The sequence below is a fragment of the Eretmochelys imbricata genome, chromosome 1 (genome assembly GCF_965152235.1).
Source record: "Eretmochelys imbricata isolate rEreImb1 chromosome 1, rEreImb1.hap1, whole genome shotgun sequence".
Classification (NCBI taxonomy): domain Eukaryota; kingdom Metazoa; phylum Chordata; order Testudines; family Cheloniidae; genus Eretmochelys; species Eretmochelys imbricata.
Window position 1 is genome coordinate 272,117,039 of NC_135572.1, and position 15,705 is coordinate 272,132,743.

The following is a 15,705-nucleotide window of genomic DNA, read 5'->3' on the forward strand; positions in this document are numbered from 1 at the left end:
TATCTCCAGCCAAAAGTTTAATGAACAACATTAAAGGAATGCTGGGTTCTGATAAAGGCAGAACTGAGATGTCTCTCTGGTTCAGAACCCATCTGGCACGACAGATAACACAGCTGCCTATTCCCTTCTTGCCCTACCCTGTCCTAGCCTCTCAAACCACACTGCTGCCCATCCCATTCTAATCCTTTTTCATATATTTTTAAATGAATATATTGCTTGTGAAAGGTGCCTGACTCAGCCACGCAACCAAGCTCTGCTTGCCAGCTGCTCCTCACCAAATGAAAGACTGCTGTTCTTGGCCTCCCTGGATGAGACTGCCAACAAAGGAGCCAAACAGTGGCCAAAGTTGCAGGTGATGTGGGCATTTGTCCCATAAATGCACTACACTGAGACCCACTAGCTAGTTTTACACATCACAGAACAGGGACAGAAGGTAGCAACTTTCAGTCCCTGCTGACTGGCTGGATTCCAACTAGTGCCTTGCGAGAGGCTGTATGTCCCATTCCAATTTAGGGCTTCCACGTGAGCTCATTTTGAGGAGCAGTCCTGGTTTGGGGGGGAGAGGCTGCCCCATACCCTGTAAGAAGCAGCTTGCACAACACAGAAACAGACCTGAACAGGGATGGCCCAAAGTTTTTGCGGGCCCTTTGATATTCAAGCTCAGTACCAATGTGGACACAAGAACAAATGGATATAAACTGGCCATCAGGAAGTTTAGACTTGAAATTAGACCAAGGTTTCTAACCGTCAGAGTGAAGTTCTGGAACAGTCTTCCAAGGGAAGCAGTGTGGGCAAAAAACATATCTGGCTTCAAGACTAAGCTTGATAAGTTTATGGAAGGGATGGTATGATGGGATAGCCTAATTTTGGCAATTAATTGATCTTCAACTATTAGCCGTAGATATGCCCAATGGCCTGTGATGGGATGTTAGATGGGGTGGGATCTGAGTTACCACAAAGCATTCTTTCCTGGGTGTCTGGCTGGTGAGTCTTGCCCACATGCTAGGGTTTAGCCGATCGCCATATTTGGGGTCGGGAAGGAATTTTCCCTTCTGACCTTAAAGTCTGTGATTCTATGATTCTATAAAAGTTGCATATGCTGGGCCCCATTCAGCAATCTACACTAATCCTCCCGCAACAGCAGCTTCCCACCTCTTTGTGACCGCCCACCCATTAGGCTGTGATGAGCCCTCCCATTCACTTACCATGCTCTGTGGGCTATGATGGTTGCTCTACATAGAACAAGAGCCAAAGAACAGGTTTCAGAGTAACAGCCGTGTTAGTCTGTATTCGCAAAAAGAAAAGGAGTACTTGTGGCACCTTAGAGACTAACCAATTTATTTGAGCATGAGCTTTCGTGAGCTACAGCTCACTTCATCAGATGTATACCGTGGAAACTGCAGCAGACTTTATATATACACAGAGAATATGAAACAATACCTCCTCCCACCCCACTGTCCTGCTGGTAATAGCTTATCTAAAGTAATCGTCAGGTTAGGCCATTTCCAGCACAAATCCAGGTTTTCTCACCCTCCACCCCCCCACACAAATTCACTCTCCTGCTGGTGATAGCCCATCCAAAGTGACAACTCTTTACACAATGTGCATGATAATGAAGTTAGGCCATTTCCTGCACAAATCCAGGTTCTCTCACTCCCTCACCCCCCTCCAAAAACCACCCCCATACACACACAGACTCACTCTCCTGTTGGTAATAGCTCGTCCAAACTGACCACTCTCCAAGTTTAAATCCAAGTTAAACCAGCACATCTGGGGGGGGGGGTAGGAAAAAACAAGAGGAAATAGGCTACCTTGCATAATGACTTAGCCACTCCCAGTCTCTATTTAAGCCTAAATTAATAGTATCCAATTTGCAAATGAATTCCAATTCAGCAGTTTCTCGCTGGAGTCTGGATTTGAAGTTTTTTTGTTTTAAGATAGCGACCTTCATGTCTGTGATTGCGTGACCAGAGAGATTGAAGTGTTCTCCGACTGGTTTATGAATGTTATAATTCTTGACATCTGATTTGTGTCCATTTATTCTTTTACGTAGAGACTGTCCAGTTTGACCAATGTACATGGCAGAGGGGCATTGCTGGCACATGATGGCATAAATCACATTGGTGGATGTGCAGGTGAACGAGCCTCTGATAGTGTGGCTGATGTTATTAGGCCCTGTGATGGTGTCCCCTGAATAGATATGTGGGCACAATTGGCAACGGGCTTTGTTGCAAGGATAAGTTCCTGGGTTAGTAGTTCTGTTGTGTGGTATGTGGTTGTTGGTGAGTATTTGCTTCAGGTTGCGGGGCTGTCTGTAGGCAAGGACTGGCCTGTCTCCCAAGATTTGTGAGAGTGTTGGGTCATCCTTTAGGATAGGTTGTAGATCCTTAATAATGCGTTGGAGGGGTTTTAGTTGGGGGCTGAAGGTGACGGCTAGTGGCGTTCTGTTATTTTCTTTGTTAGGCCTGTCCTGTAGTAGGTAACTTCTGGGAACTCTTCTGGCCCTATCAATCTGTTTCTTTACTTCCGCAGGTGGGTATTGTAGTTGTAAGAAAGCTTGACAGAGATCTTGTAGGTGTTTGTCTCTGTCTGAGGGGTTGGAGCAAATGCGGTTGTATCGCAGAGCTTGGCTGTAGACGATGGATCGTGTGGTGTGGTCAGGGTGAAAGCTGGAGGCATGCAGGTAGGAATAGCGGTCAGTAGGTTTCTGGTATAGGGTGGTGTTTATGTGACCATTGTTTATTAGCACTGTAGTGTCCAGGAAGTGGATCTCTTGTGTGGACTGGACCAGGCTGAGGTTGATGGTGGGATGGAAATTGTTGAAATCATGGTGGAATTCCTCAAGGGCTTCTTTTCCATGGGTCCAGATGATGAAGATGTCATCAATATAGCGCAAGTAGAGTAGGGGCTTTAGGGGATGAGAGCTGAGGAAACGTTGTTCTAAATCAGCCATAAAAATGTTGGCATATTGTGGGGCCATGCGGGTACCCATAGCAGTGCCGCTGATCTGAAGGTATACATTGTCCCCAAATGTGAAATAGTTATGGGTAAGGACAAAGTCACAAAGTTCAGCCACCAGGTTAGCCGTGACATTATCGGGGATAGTGTTCCTGACGGCTTGTAGTCCATCTTTGTGTGGAATGTTGGTGTAGAGGGCTTCTACATCCATAGTGGCCAGGATGGCGTTATCAGGAAGATCACCGATGGATTGAAGTTTCCTCAGGAAGTCAGTGGTGTCTCGAAGGTAGCTGGGAGTGCTGGTAGCGTAGGGCCTGAGGAGGGAGTCTACATAGCCAGACAATCCTGCTGTCAGGGTGCCAATGCCTGAAATGATGGGGCGCCCAGGAGTTCCAGGTTTATGGATCTTGGGTAGTAGATAGAATATCCCAGGTCGGGGTTCCAGGGGTGTGTCTGTGTGGATTTGATCTTGTGCTTTTTCAGGAAGTTTCTTGAGCAAATGCTGTAGTTGCTTTTGGTAACTCTCAGTGGGATCATAGGGTAATGGCTTGTAGAAACTCGTGTTGGAGAGCTGCCGAGCAGCCTCTTGTTCATATTCCGACCTATTCATGATGACAACAGCACCTCCTTTGTCAGCCTTTTTGATTATGATGTCAGAGTTGTTTCTGAGGCGCTGGATGGCATTGCGTTCCGCATGGCTGAGGTTATGGGGCAAGTGATGCTGCTTTTCCACAATTTCAGCCCGTGCACGTCGGCGGAAGCACTCCATCACAGGGCCTAATAACATCAGCCACACTATCAGAGGCTCGTTCACCTGCACATCCACCAATGTGATTTATGCCATCATGTGCCAGCAATGCCCCTCTGCCATGTACATTGGTCAAACTGGACAGTCTCTACGTAAAAGAATAAATGGACACAAATCAGATGTCAAGAATTATAACATTCATAAACCAGTCGGAGAACACTTCAATCTCTCTGGTCACGCAATCACAGACATGAAGGTCGCTATCTTAAAACAAAAAAACTTCAAATCCAGACTCCAGCGAGAAACTGCTGAATTGGAATTCATTTGCAAATTGGATACTATTAATTTAGGCTTAAATAGAGACTGGGAGTGGCTAAGTCATTATGCAAGGTAGCCTATTTCCTCTTGTTTTTTCCTACCCCCCCCTCCCCCCAGATGTGCTGGTTTAACTTGGATTTAAACTTGGAGAGTGGTCAGTTTGGACGAGCTATTACCAGCAGGAGAGTGAGTCTGTGTGTGTATGGGGGTGGTTTTTGGAGGGGGGTGAGGGAGTGAGAGAACCTGGATTTGTGCAGGAAATGGCCTAACTTCATTATCATGCACATTGTGTAAAGAGTTGTCACTTTGGATGGGCTATCACCAGCAGGAGAGTGAATTTGTGTGGGGGGGTGGAGGGTGAGAAAACCTGGATTTGTGCTGGAAATGGCCTAACCTGACGATTACTTTAGATAAGCTATTACCAGCAGGACAGTGGGGTGGGAGGAGGTATTGTTTCATATTCTCTGTGTATATATAAAGTCTGCTGCAGTTTCCACGGTATACATCTGATGAAGTGAGCTGTAGCTCACGAAAGCTCATGCTCAAATAAATTGGTTAGTCTCTAAGGTGCCACAAGTACTCCTTTTCTTTTAGCCAAAGAACAGTTCTCTCTATGTGTTGCAGGGGAAGGGAGACAGGAGATTCAATCACTAGCACAGTTTGCTAGCACTGGGATCAGATGGGATTATGGATGGAAAGTCAAGGATGATGCTCTGACTAGCAGATCAGGTACACAGGGGTGTTTGTGGCTTGGTTCATCTGAAAGAAACAGGTCCCTGTCAATGTTCCCTCTAATTTTTGACAGGCCGTGTGCGCAAAAAATGTCTTCTGTGCAAATTGTTGTGCGTGCGGTGTTTCGCCGTGTGCGCAGGGTTTAGAATCTGTGTGCGTGCGCAGACGTGCACAGCTTAGAGGGAACAGTGGTCCCTGTGCCACCACATAGATGACATAGGCATCATTGGTGCTGAAATATAATCAGGGGTTGGCATGATATCCTTATATCATGACACTGCCTCCGAATGTTATAACACTGGGTCATGACATGTCAGTGATGTAAAGGCATTTGCACCCTTGTGCTGATGTCACGTTGTGCCTCAGAGGACAAGGTAATAAAGGCAGCCAACCTTCTTCTAATTCTTTGAACTGTCCAGTCATCTCTGTCCTTATTTATTAAAGCATGAGGTCTCAGCCTTCGGATCATGTCCCCTTTGGAAGGATCACAAGCATATGTCAAGGCCCTGGCCCTTCCCAAATTGCTAATTAGATTAGACTAACCAATCCTGACTATATGCCAGCTAGACTGAAAAGAGTCCTGGTATAAAAATGGTTGAGAACCACTGTTATCGGGTATTTGAATTTTGGCAGAGCTACCCCATTTGGAGGCTCTAAGCAGGAATATTTTTCCCCCCTCCCACACACAACACATACTAAAAAAGCGAAGAGCCCCCCGTCACCTCCCCCCCCAAGCTGCTCAGAGCCCTAAGCAATTGCTTAGTCATCTTATGCCTAGTGCAGACACTGTTTAACTAATCAGGAGATAAATCCCACATGTATCTAGGTTGGAATTTCAGAGTTGGCGTCAGTTCACAAATCTGACTGTGCATATCATGTCCACTTGCCATTTATCCCTTCCCACTGAACCCTTAGGCCTTTGCTTCTATGTATATTTTAGCAAGACGATAAAGGGAGATTAGCCTGCATTTGGAGTGCAGGGTTCATGCAGAGCTCTGAAAATGTAAAATGCTTTAGTAGTGCCACATGCTCTTTCACTGAGTGAAATGAAATGTCCGTTAGGTGGCAGCAGAGGATATGTAATGATGAGAGAGGGCTGCAAAACTATAAGCAGCTTGTGCCACTGTGAGACCCCTCTGTGTATACTTTACCCTCCACACTCAGCGATGCATGCCTGCCCTAAACAAAGCCCATCCCAAACCATACACGCTCCATAAGGTTCACACTATCTCTATGAACTTGCTAGGATGCCCATATCAGCAGTACATCGTTATTTCAGTTTGTTACAGGTGTATCCCACAAACACACGCTGTCCCCAAATGAGGTGGGGTTCCACTTATAGAGGGAACAATTGGCCTGTGTCTTTGAAGGAGCTCCAGTCACCCGGCTCAGATATATACCTACGCTGTGCAGACTGAAAGACCTAGTACCTTTTCACCCACATGGTACAATACAAGGTACCTATCTGGGGCTAGACGTTCCTGTAGCCCTTCTCTCAACTGCAGAGCCAAGAGGGGCAGGTATTTCATTCAGACCCACATCTCTTTCTCTTTACAGTTGGAGTGAGACTCTCAGAGAAGGAAAAACGTTTATTTCTCTTTCCAAAAGAGTACGTTCCTCCAGGGGAGAGTTGGGATTCCCATTAGAGTCAGTGGGAACTAAGTCTATTTCTACATGAACATGGGGAATGGGGTCACCTCTTATCCCAGTATGAAGAAGGTCTCTCCAGGGGAAGGAAGAATTCAACTAATGATAAAGTAGGATCCACCTTTCCCTGACACAGTCTTATGCAGGTATCACTTCATTGATTTCAATGTAATTACTCCTGATTAACACTGGGATAAGTGAGAGGAGAATCAGGCCAATGTTGTTGTTTCCTGTTCAGTACCCATCTTTGCTACAGAGAGAGAGCTTTATCTTCCAGACCTCTCTTCCACCCCAGTTGAATCTCACCACCTCTCACTCCCCACTGGATGCTGGACACATGAACAGAGAGAAGCAAAACACAAACCTGCTTTACTTAACCAGCGTTTATTATAGCCAACAGCTGGGGATGATTTCACCAGCCACCATGTGAATTTTGCTGCTGAGCAGACACCTGCCCCTCTGGAGAACCTGACATCTCCCTTACAGAACAGAATATATGATGGTACAGGTGAAATTTCAGAAAGTTGCTTATGCATAACACTCATAAAAAGATACCTGCATGAATTTGCAAAGAGGGAAGATACATATTGGGGATCGGCAAACCAATTGGGATAAACCTGGCACTGACCCAACCCAACCCAACCCTGAACTGACCCCTTTTTTTGTTGAAGATTCATAAAAATTCAATTAACTTTTTGTTTTATTTTTACAGCTGCCTCTGTATATTTGTTGTTGTTGTTGTTTCAGCCAGGACCAGAAACATAAGTGCCCAACTAATTCTGAGGAACAGCTTTTTGTTTGGGTATTTTCAGCCTGACCAGAAACAGGGTGTACCAGAAGTAGCAGAGATTTCCACCCCAATTTTGCAGGTCCAAGAAGCTCAGTGAAGTATATAAAATCAAGGTGCTTAGTTGAATGGAACCACCAAACCTTTATAAATCTCCCCACTGTATTTTCCATTGACTGCATCCAATGAAGTGAGCTGTAGCTCACGAAAGCTTATGCTCAAATAAATTTGTTAGTCTCTAAGGTGCCAGAAGTACTCCTTTTCTTTTTACCAAACCTTTAGTGGTTCATGTGTTGTCACAAACATACACTTGGGCTGATCATCCCATTCTGGAACCTGATGGTGGCAAACTGCTGAACTTTCCCCATCACAACAGGAAGCATCAGGACCCTTCCCTTTCCAGTGAGTGCATAAGGATCGCTGCTCTCCACAGCACACCCACACACACTGTTGTATTGCTCATATTATTCACCCCTCATCTTGTATTTTTTTGGCAGGGGAGGGAGCACAAAAGATCTTGCTGCCACCCTTTGTCATATTTTGAGTTTCTTCAGAAGAATCTCCTCTTTCTAAACTTGCTCTGGAACTTCTGTGGGAAGCAGATAAGATGGATTCTCCTCACCTTCCTTTCTCTGAAGAAGCTCAAAATACCATGGGAGGCCACAGGGGGGAATGCCTTTGGTAGAAGGATCACAACTAGTGTTCAGCAGTCTCGGACTGGAAAATGGATATATGGGGTAACTTTTGCCATTGTGCTCTCATCAGTGCTGAGCAGAATTGAAGTGGGCCCAATCTACCTCTCCCTTTTCCTTCCTTCCCTTCCTCCCACTACCCCAGTCTTTATGGAGGTCAGACTGAACCCTAGCCAGGTGAGGGAAGGGACAGTCTCTTCTTCAGAATCTCCCAAAGTAACGCTGATATGCAGCATGAAATCCCACGTGTTCGGACAGGTAGTCACAGGGGGCATAGTTTTCACACTGTTCCTTCCTCAGCTCCATTGGGGACTTGTACAATTCATAGTACCTGCAGTAGACAAAGAGAAAGATGCCACTCATGACTCATCAGACTCCTATGCCACCTGCTGAACTCAGGGAGAATGATTACCCAGCATTCCCTAGAGATGGACTCCCTTATAGTGAATATGATATTTACCTACAAAGGGTTAGAACCTAGTCCCTTTGATTAATGTCCAGGCATGGGAGGGAGCTCTATCAGTTGGGGATTGAAGCCAATTCCCCATCTTGTCCACAAGGCTCTAACAGCTAAAGATAGAACTCAGGCTCCCTGGTTATTGTTCCAGGGGAGTGGGTCGGGTCTATCAGCTGGGACTTTACCCCAGGAACCTTAGTTATCCTTTCAGAAGCTTTACTAACTGGGGATTAAACCCAAGCCTTTAACTACCATCCAATGATGCTCAACTAGAAATGTCTTATCCCTCAGGGCCTCTGTGAGATGTAGCTTGGTGACCTCTCCCAGGACGTATGTGAAGCATGTTCTTGTGTCAATCTGTCAGCCAAAGTTCTCTGAGTCCCTGTCTCCAGGAGTGCTGTAAAAAAAGGTCTGCTTGCTGTAGTATCTGGGCCTAGTCAGAATGAAAAGCCAGTCTGATCTGACCTCATCCCTGCAGCAGAGCTGAGCTCAGAGCAGGAACTGAAGGCAAAGATGAAACCTCCTCAGTGCGCCCTGTGCAGCGGGTTGCTTTGGTCTCTGATGCAGGCTAGAGCAGCCTCTAACTTGCACCCCACTCTCCCTGGCCCCTAAGGGCAGTTCAATTAGCCAGAATTACCAGCAGCCTAGGAATGCTAGCCAAGTACACCCCTTCCTGAAATACTCCAAGCAACGCATCTGGCATGCCCCTGTGCTGGGGGCTCTTACCGGAGGTGATGTAAAGCTGACTATGGTCACTCTATGTCTGTCAGAGACTCCTCAGGGGATATTTATGGCCCTTTAAGGAAGAATGGGCCACTTGTTTCCAGTAAGTGTCTCCGGCATCCTTTTTTTCTGCTTCTGCATGTGAGGATGTTATGCCAGACATGAATCAAATTCCTTGCCAGATCCCACTGCCTTCCTATCTCTCTCTGAAATAATCCATACACAGTTCAGTCCTGAACCCAGCTGGTGTGGCAGGGAAGATTTTACCTTTCATAATAGGGGTAGGACCTCTTCTGCCTCCTCACAAAGGCATTGGCTGTTTCTCTTTTTACCTTGACACCTGCCATGGGAGAATAGAACGGTGGGTTAGAGCTTTGGGGCTGCCCTCCTTTAGACCAAATACTAGAGTGTCCTCTGGAGATGGAACTCCTGCTATCCCTCATCACAGTCACTCCCCACCCTACTTCCCAGTGCACATCTGCCTACCCCAGCCTCCACAGTTCTGTCTCCCTCTCTTCCACAGTTGCAGGGACCTATCTCCCGCTCCACTCCAACCTACTTGGTCTCAGGGCCAAGTTCCCCCTTGGTCATGAACTCCAGGAGCATGAGTCTCTTGTCACTTACCCTGATGTAAATCTGGAGCAAAGCTATTGCAGTCAGTGGAGTCAAAGGAGCAGTAGGAGAAGAGACTCAAGCCCCAAATCTGCAGGGACGTGGTTCCCTCTCTCTCCAGTCCTGATGACCTTAGAGTTTTGCCTTCTTCTATACAGTCTGACCCAACCTAATATGGACTGTCCCACTGGCCATTGCACAGTGAAGCCTTGGTACCAATGTCTTCAGAGCACGCCAAGGTGACTGAAGGCAGTGGAGGTTGTGTCACTGACTGTTGCCTGCTGAGACACTGGTGTCCACGCAGCCAGAATACCTTTAAGTGACTGTAAGAAGGCTGTGCTTATGAATATTGGTGCCCATGTGTGCAGAGTGCTAGGAAAGATTTTGAGACTATTGCCAACAGGGAAATACACCGCTAAACTCTGCACAGAGAGATCCTAGTGCTCGTGTGTGGAGAGTCTTGAGAGAGCAGAGGACCCTGCACCCCTTCCCCCAGCACACTGAGCACTCATGGAGAGTTTTGGATACCTGTGTTTGGGGAATGCTCCGAGATGGCTGCCAGGCTCTTCCTGCATAGAGGTTGTACCATTCCCAGCTCAGCTCAGCTCCTTAACCCAGGCTTTCAACTGCCAGCAAAATGTTCTTTCTGATGCCAGATTAGTTGGCCAGTGAGAGAGCCCAGCTCATGGGGAGAGAAGGGGTTATCTCTGGGGACCAACTGGCAAGCTGAGCTCAGGTCAGGTTTGAAATACCACCTACAAATAAACCTTCACTGTAAGAAGTGCCAGCAATTACAACCTCCCTTGTAAAGGTGTTTCTCTCTCTCTCTCTCTCTTCCCTCCCGTCCCCCCATGTTTTGATTGGTTCTCTGGGAAATTCCAGCTTTAATTAACCCCAGCAGCAATTTATCCCTCGACCTATGGGACAAGAGAGGGGAAAGAGGGGGCCAAGAGAGCCAGGGGATAGTTTTCCTAATGGATTTCTGTGAGCCAGGCTGCAGAGCAGAGTGAGGGACAGGGGAACATTTCAGACCCTAAACTCAGGTCCCACCCTGAACTGAACAGAATATGCACAGTCAGTACATAGTCCAAACTTACCCTTTTTCTGCTAGTTGAAATTGCAGTGATACAACATAAAGCTCAGCCTAAACTTTCTCCCAACACTTGACTGTTCTTAGGTTTTCCATCAAGGGACCTCTCTGTCCCAAACCCTAGCTCTCTTTGTCACTCCATCTCCCTCATATCCCAGTGGAGCTAATAAGCTTCTCTTGCCTCAGCAAGTCAGCAGAACTACTAACTGAGCAGCTTGGTGCATGTTTCTAACTCCTGCATGTTTCTAACTCCAGCCAACAGAGGAGCCCTGCCGTTCTGTGACATCCATTATGGGTGATCCCTCCGTTCTGCTATTACTTCAGCTAGCTCACACCTTAATCCCCATGTAGCTCCCAGGGCAACATGATTGTTGACTGGCCTGCCTCATGTCCTGGTTTATCTGAGAGTTGAAAACCTCAGCCTGCTCATGTCACTGCTGCCTGCTTCCTACTGTTTGCAGGGTCTTCAGTTCCACCAGGCCATGTGAAAATTGGACCTTTAGTTGTCACGGGTGCTCTGCTGAGGCGAGAGGACTCATGATGACACCTGCTATAGATCTCAGTGTTGGTCAAGGAAGGAGAAAGAAACGAGAGGATTCCATAAGCATCTCACTCATTCCCTAATCCTGATAATGGGAAAGATGGAGGCAGATGCAGGGCTTGAGACACTTGCAGAGATGGGGGAAAGTCATAGCAAGATACTCACCTTCAACACCGTGTGATTCCCAGGAGTCCTTTGAATCTGGAAAACAAAGAATAGGAGTCAGGGGATACCATGCAGGAACCAAACATGTGACTCCAGTCCTTGGCCCCCATTGGATGACTGTATCTCCCTCCCTTATTGGGCAATACCATTTCCCTTCCCGCATTGGGAATTTTTATCTCTCTGCCCCCACTAGGGCCTTGTCCGCACTAGAAGTCTGGGGCAAAAATTTCCCACCATTGCTAATACTGGTTCAGCTCTATCAGTGTCACCAGAGTTTATAGGGTATCTCTGCATGAGAGCGGGAAGGTGTAAATTCCAGCTCACAAAGATATACTTGACCTAACTCTGATTGAGCCCCGGGCACTACAAACAGGAGTGTGGCTGCAGCAGTGGGAGCAGCTGGCGGGGCTATCGCTCCAAGTATGATCCTGTCCAAGAACACAGGTACATACTCAGGATGGCTAGCCACTCCTGCCGATCAGCGTTAGCACAGGTATGTCCACCAGCGCTGGAATCATGTCTCCAGCTCTAGTGTAGACATACGCATAGTGTCATTTCAGCTTGCTTGGAACAAGATGACATAGTGATAAAAATGCCAAGATGGGAAGCCTGTCTACATTAGAGATATGATCAAAAGAACTTCAGTGGTGGTAGAAATAATAGGAAATTTTGCCCAAAATGCCTAGTGTAGACACAGCCTGGATGGCACCATCTCTCCTCCTTCTCCACTGAGAAGGTGTGTTTCTTTGTTCTCTCTGAGGAGCTGAGGGTCTTTGACAGAATGTGAAGAGGAGGCAGGTATTAAAATACTTAGGAATAGTCCTGCCCTCTGGAGCATTGTAGACCAGAACTGAGGTACAGGGAAGAATGTAATGTCTGTGTTCGTGTCACAACACCAGCTTTCCAGTCATCTAAAGAGGAACATAAGAACGGCCATACTGGGTTAGACCAAAGGTCCATCTAGCCCAGTATTCTGTCTTCCGACAGTGACCAATGCCAGGTGCCCCAGAGGGAATAAACAGAGCAGGTAATCATCAAGGGATCCATCCCCTGTCGCCCATTCCAGCTTCTGGCAACCAGAGGATAGGGACATAAGAACATAAGAACCCACTGTATGTACCAAATTCATTCTTAATTCTAACCTTCGATGGTCCCTGCAATCACCCAAGGGGAATTCCCTCTGATCTTACTGGGGGCCATACTCTGTTTGCCACTCCATACCACACGGGCTCTGCTCTAGTTCTTCACATATCACTCTTCCACCCATGGCAAATCCCATCTGCTGTTGTATTAGAAGTGTATTTAAGGGGACAAAGAAGATTTAGGAACATAAATATGTTGATTAATTGCTAGATTGTAAACTCTTTGAGGGGAGGGTTGTGGTTTTTTGTTGTTTTTTTCCAAAGCACCGTGTGCATTTACACCAGCAAGACACATTTGTTGTCTGATCAGACCCTGCAGACTATTTGTGGAGAAAGGTGCTATTCAGCATGAGTCTGGGTATCCAAGTTTGACCCTAAGTCATTTAGGTTTAGCTTGTGACCCTCAGGCTCATGTTAAATACACCTTACTTAAGTAGTACCATTGACTTCAATGGGTCTGATTTGCAGAGTAAGGTCTTACTCAGCTTGAGCATGGGCATCAGAATCTGGCCGTTACCTAGCAGCGTCTGAGAGCTAACCAGCAGTTTTGCGGTGTCACATTCACCACAGTGAAGAGAAAGGGAAAAATAGTAGATGTCTTATTCACTACGTTCCAAATGAACTCTACCCCCAAGCAGTCCCCAGCTCCTCTTCTCAGCCATGCAAACAACCTGCCACCAGAGGCAGGCGGGGGAAGTTAACCTGGCCAACTTTCTTCTACCCCATCCCCTTCCCTCTGCCCCTAGAGGAGATGAGCAGACTTCACACCACCCCCATCTTTAGTCAAAGCTCCCCAGGCAGCCTCGTCATGGTCATTCTGCCCCAGTACACCCCATGCACCTGTCCCCCAGTGCTGTGCTCATTTGAAGTTCATGTGAGTCTAGAGCACTGACTGCCACACTGCATTGAATCCCCCAGCCCTTAGCCATAGAGAACCCAGCAGAGCAGCAGCCCTCATCAGAGTCTTAGTAATAATGTGATTAATAATAGTTCCAGTGTTTTTCATCTGAGGATCTCCAGGTGATCACCAAACACTAACTAGTTAATTCTCCCAATTACCTTGTGATTTAGGTAAGCACTATAATCCCCATATTACAGCTGGAAAAACTGAGGCACAGAGAGGTAAGCGATTTGCCTAAGGTAACACAGCAGAGAATAGACACTAGGACATTTGACCCCCAGCCTCCTGTACTAGACACTACCAGCAGGTGAGGCAGGTAGATGAAGGATTGTACTAAGGGAGATAGAAAGTAGTGACCACGTTGATACCCCCTTCACCTCCTCCTCTGAGGAGAAGGTTGCAGATGAGAGGGAATGGGGAGTCTTTAACATAATGCTTTTTAACCTTAGAAAGATTCAGGAGTTCAACTGTGAGTTTTGGCAAAGGTATTGGCCAGTTCCTGTTTTATCCAAACGGTGCCACCTATACCAGGAGACAATGAGTCTTTACGAAATGTCAGAGGGCAACATGCTGTCTGCTGTAGAATGGAGCCTTCTGGAAATCTCTAGGTTTGTGGAGCCAATCTGTATTTTGCACTCCACAGGGAAACTGATAAAGGACCCAGACTAATGAACAGACTGGTATACAATAGCTGCTTTAGAGCAAACTGTCCAGGAATGAAGGAGAGAAGCTCTCTGAGGGGAAAACAATCAAAGATTAAAAACTGTGTTGCAAAATATTAACTAATTTCTCACCCATCTGATGCCTGTGAGAGCGTATTTCATTTACAGGGTCATCTTTAACACGGAGGAATTTAACACTGATGAGAACTGGCATAGTACAGGCAAGTACAGGGCAAGCTTTCTACCCTTCCTGTCCCATCCCTGTCCATTCTGTATAAAGCAGAGAGAGGCTGAACACTTGCTATTTCAGATCTAGGTCTCCCACCCCGCTCCAGCTGTGCAGCTCACCCCTCTATGGCTACTTCAGCTATTTCCTATTTAAGAGGGTTCTGGAGCTTGCCTCCCAGCTGTAGTTTATATCCTATAACCATATTTTTTTAACAGTATCACTGCCATTTTTTCCATTGTGCCTTCAAAACCTCTCCCAGTCCAACATATTTCAATGGAATTAAAAAGTGTAGCTTTATTTTTCTCCTCAGATGTCTCTGGGCACGGTACAACTTTCCAGGGTTGGCAGATATAACATAGCCTTCCCCATTGTCCATGCAGTTTAGCTAATTCCTCTCAATTCTGACCTGCAGCGAAATCCATTTGTCCAAAACTGGGGACCCAGTTTTGCTAATTCACCTAAATCCTAAACTGGATTTCTGAGATTGCCAGTCATGCCCAATTGTGCAATAGTTTGTGTCCTAGTGGAGGCAAATGTCTATTTGGGATTAGGCTGGAGACCCCCAAACCCATTCTTATTTGTGACCTATATAATATAACACCTTGCCAGTGCAGTAGCCCATTGTATACTGCCTAGCCCCAATCAGGTCTCCTCTTGAGCAGGCAGTCTTCTCAGGTTTTAAGTGTTCAATAATACACTCAGAGAACACTCCAGGTGAGATAAATGCTGTGTCCCCTTACCTCTTTCACAATAGCAGGAGACTGCCAGGGCCAGGGTCAGGAGTAGCAGCACCAGAAGTTTCCTCATCTTCTCCTTTTTGTCTAACGCGATTCTGCAGCCTCAGAGCTTCTCTAGGAGGGTTCTGGAACTTGCCTCCCAGCTGCAGTTTATATCCTGTGACCATCTGGAGAGATCAGGACTCTGGCCAGAGTCTCTCGAACTTTTACATTCCTGTGTCCCAGCTCCAACACAAAGCTTCTCATTTGCGCCAATAGATATCCGGTCCTGGCAGCCATGTGCACATCCAACTCAGTCCAAAGGCTCATGGCACTTCCAGATGACTTTATGGAGCTCCAAATGCTACTTTTAAAGAAAAGGGGAAAAAAAGCTTAATTACAAACATCCCATAGTTTAGTGTTGAGCGAGAAAGCAATTCCAGCTGCATGGAGGAGAGGCAATTGGAAAGAACCTTCATGTCATGACGTGGTGGTGCAGCCGATGAAGGGCCATTAGCCCATTTTTGCTAATGAAACAATCTTACACCTCTGACAATCTGAATTTAATCAAATCCTGCCTCAGCT

General features: G+C 46.6%; 1 protein-coding gene across 1 annotated transcript; it reads right to left on the reverse strand.

Annotated features, from left to right (window-relative positions):
- Positions 1 to 8,083: 8,083 nt before the first annotated feature.
- LOC144259436 (osteocalcin-like) lies at positions 8,084 to 15,211 on the reverse strand. Its single transcript, XM_077807650.1, has 4 exons — positions 15,145 to 15,211; positions 11,471 to 11,506; positions 9,330 to 9,402; positions 8,084 to 8,213 (listed from the first exon to the last, which is right to left on the reverse strand). Exons 1-4 carry the CDS (start codon positions 15,209 to 15,211, stop codon positions 8,084 to 8,086), a joined length of 306 nt encoding a protein of 101 aa, XP_077663776.1.
- Positions 15,212 to 15,705: the final 494 nt, after the last annotated feature.

Excerpts from the sequence above, each read along its gene's own strand:
- LOC144259436 (XM_077807650.1), bottom strand. The coding sequence starts at position 15,211 with ATGAGGAAACTTCTGGTGCTGCTACTCCTGACCCTGGCCCTGGCAGTC. Across the intron at positions 11,507-15,144 it reads CTCCTGCTATTGTGAAAGAG|ATTCAAAGGACTCCTGGGAA; the intron begins GTAAGGGGACAC and ends TTTGTTTTCCAG. Across the intron at positions 8,214-9,329 it reads TCCTACCCCTATTATGAAAG|GTACTATGAATTGTACAAGT; the intron begins GTAAAATCTTCC and ends TGTCTACTGCAG.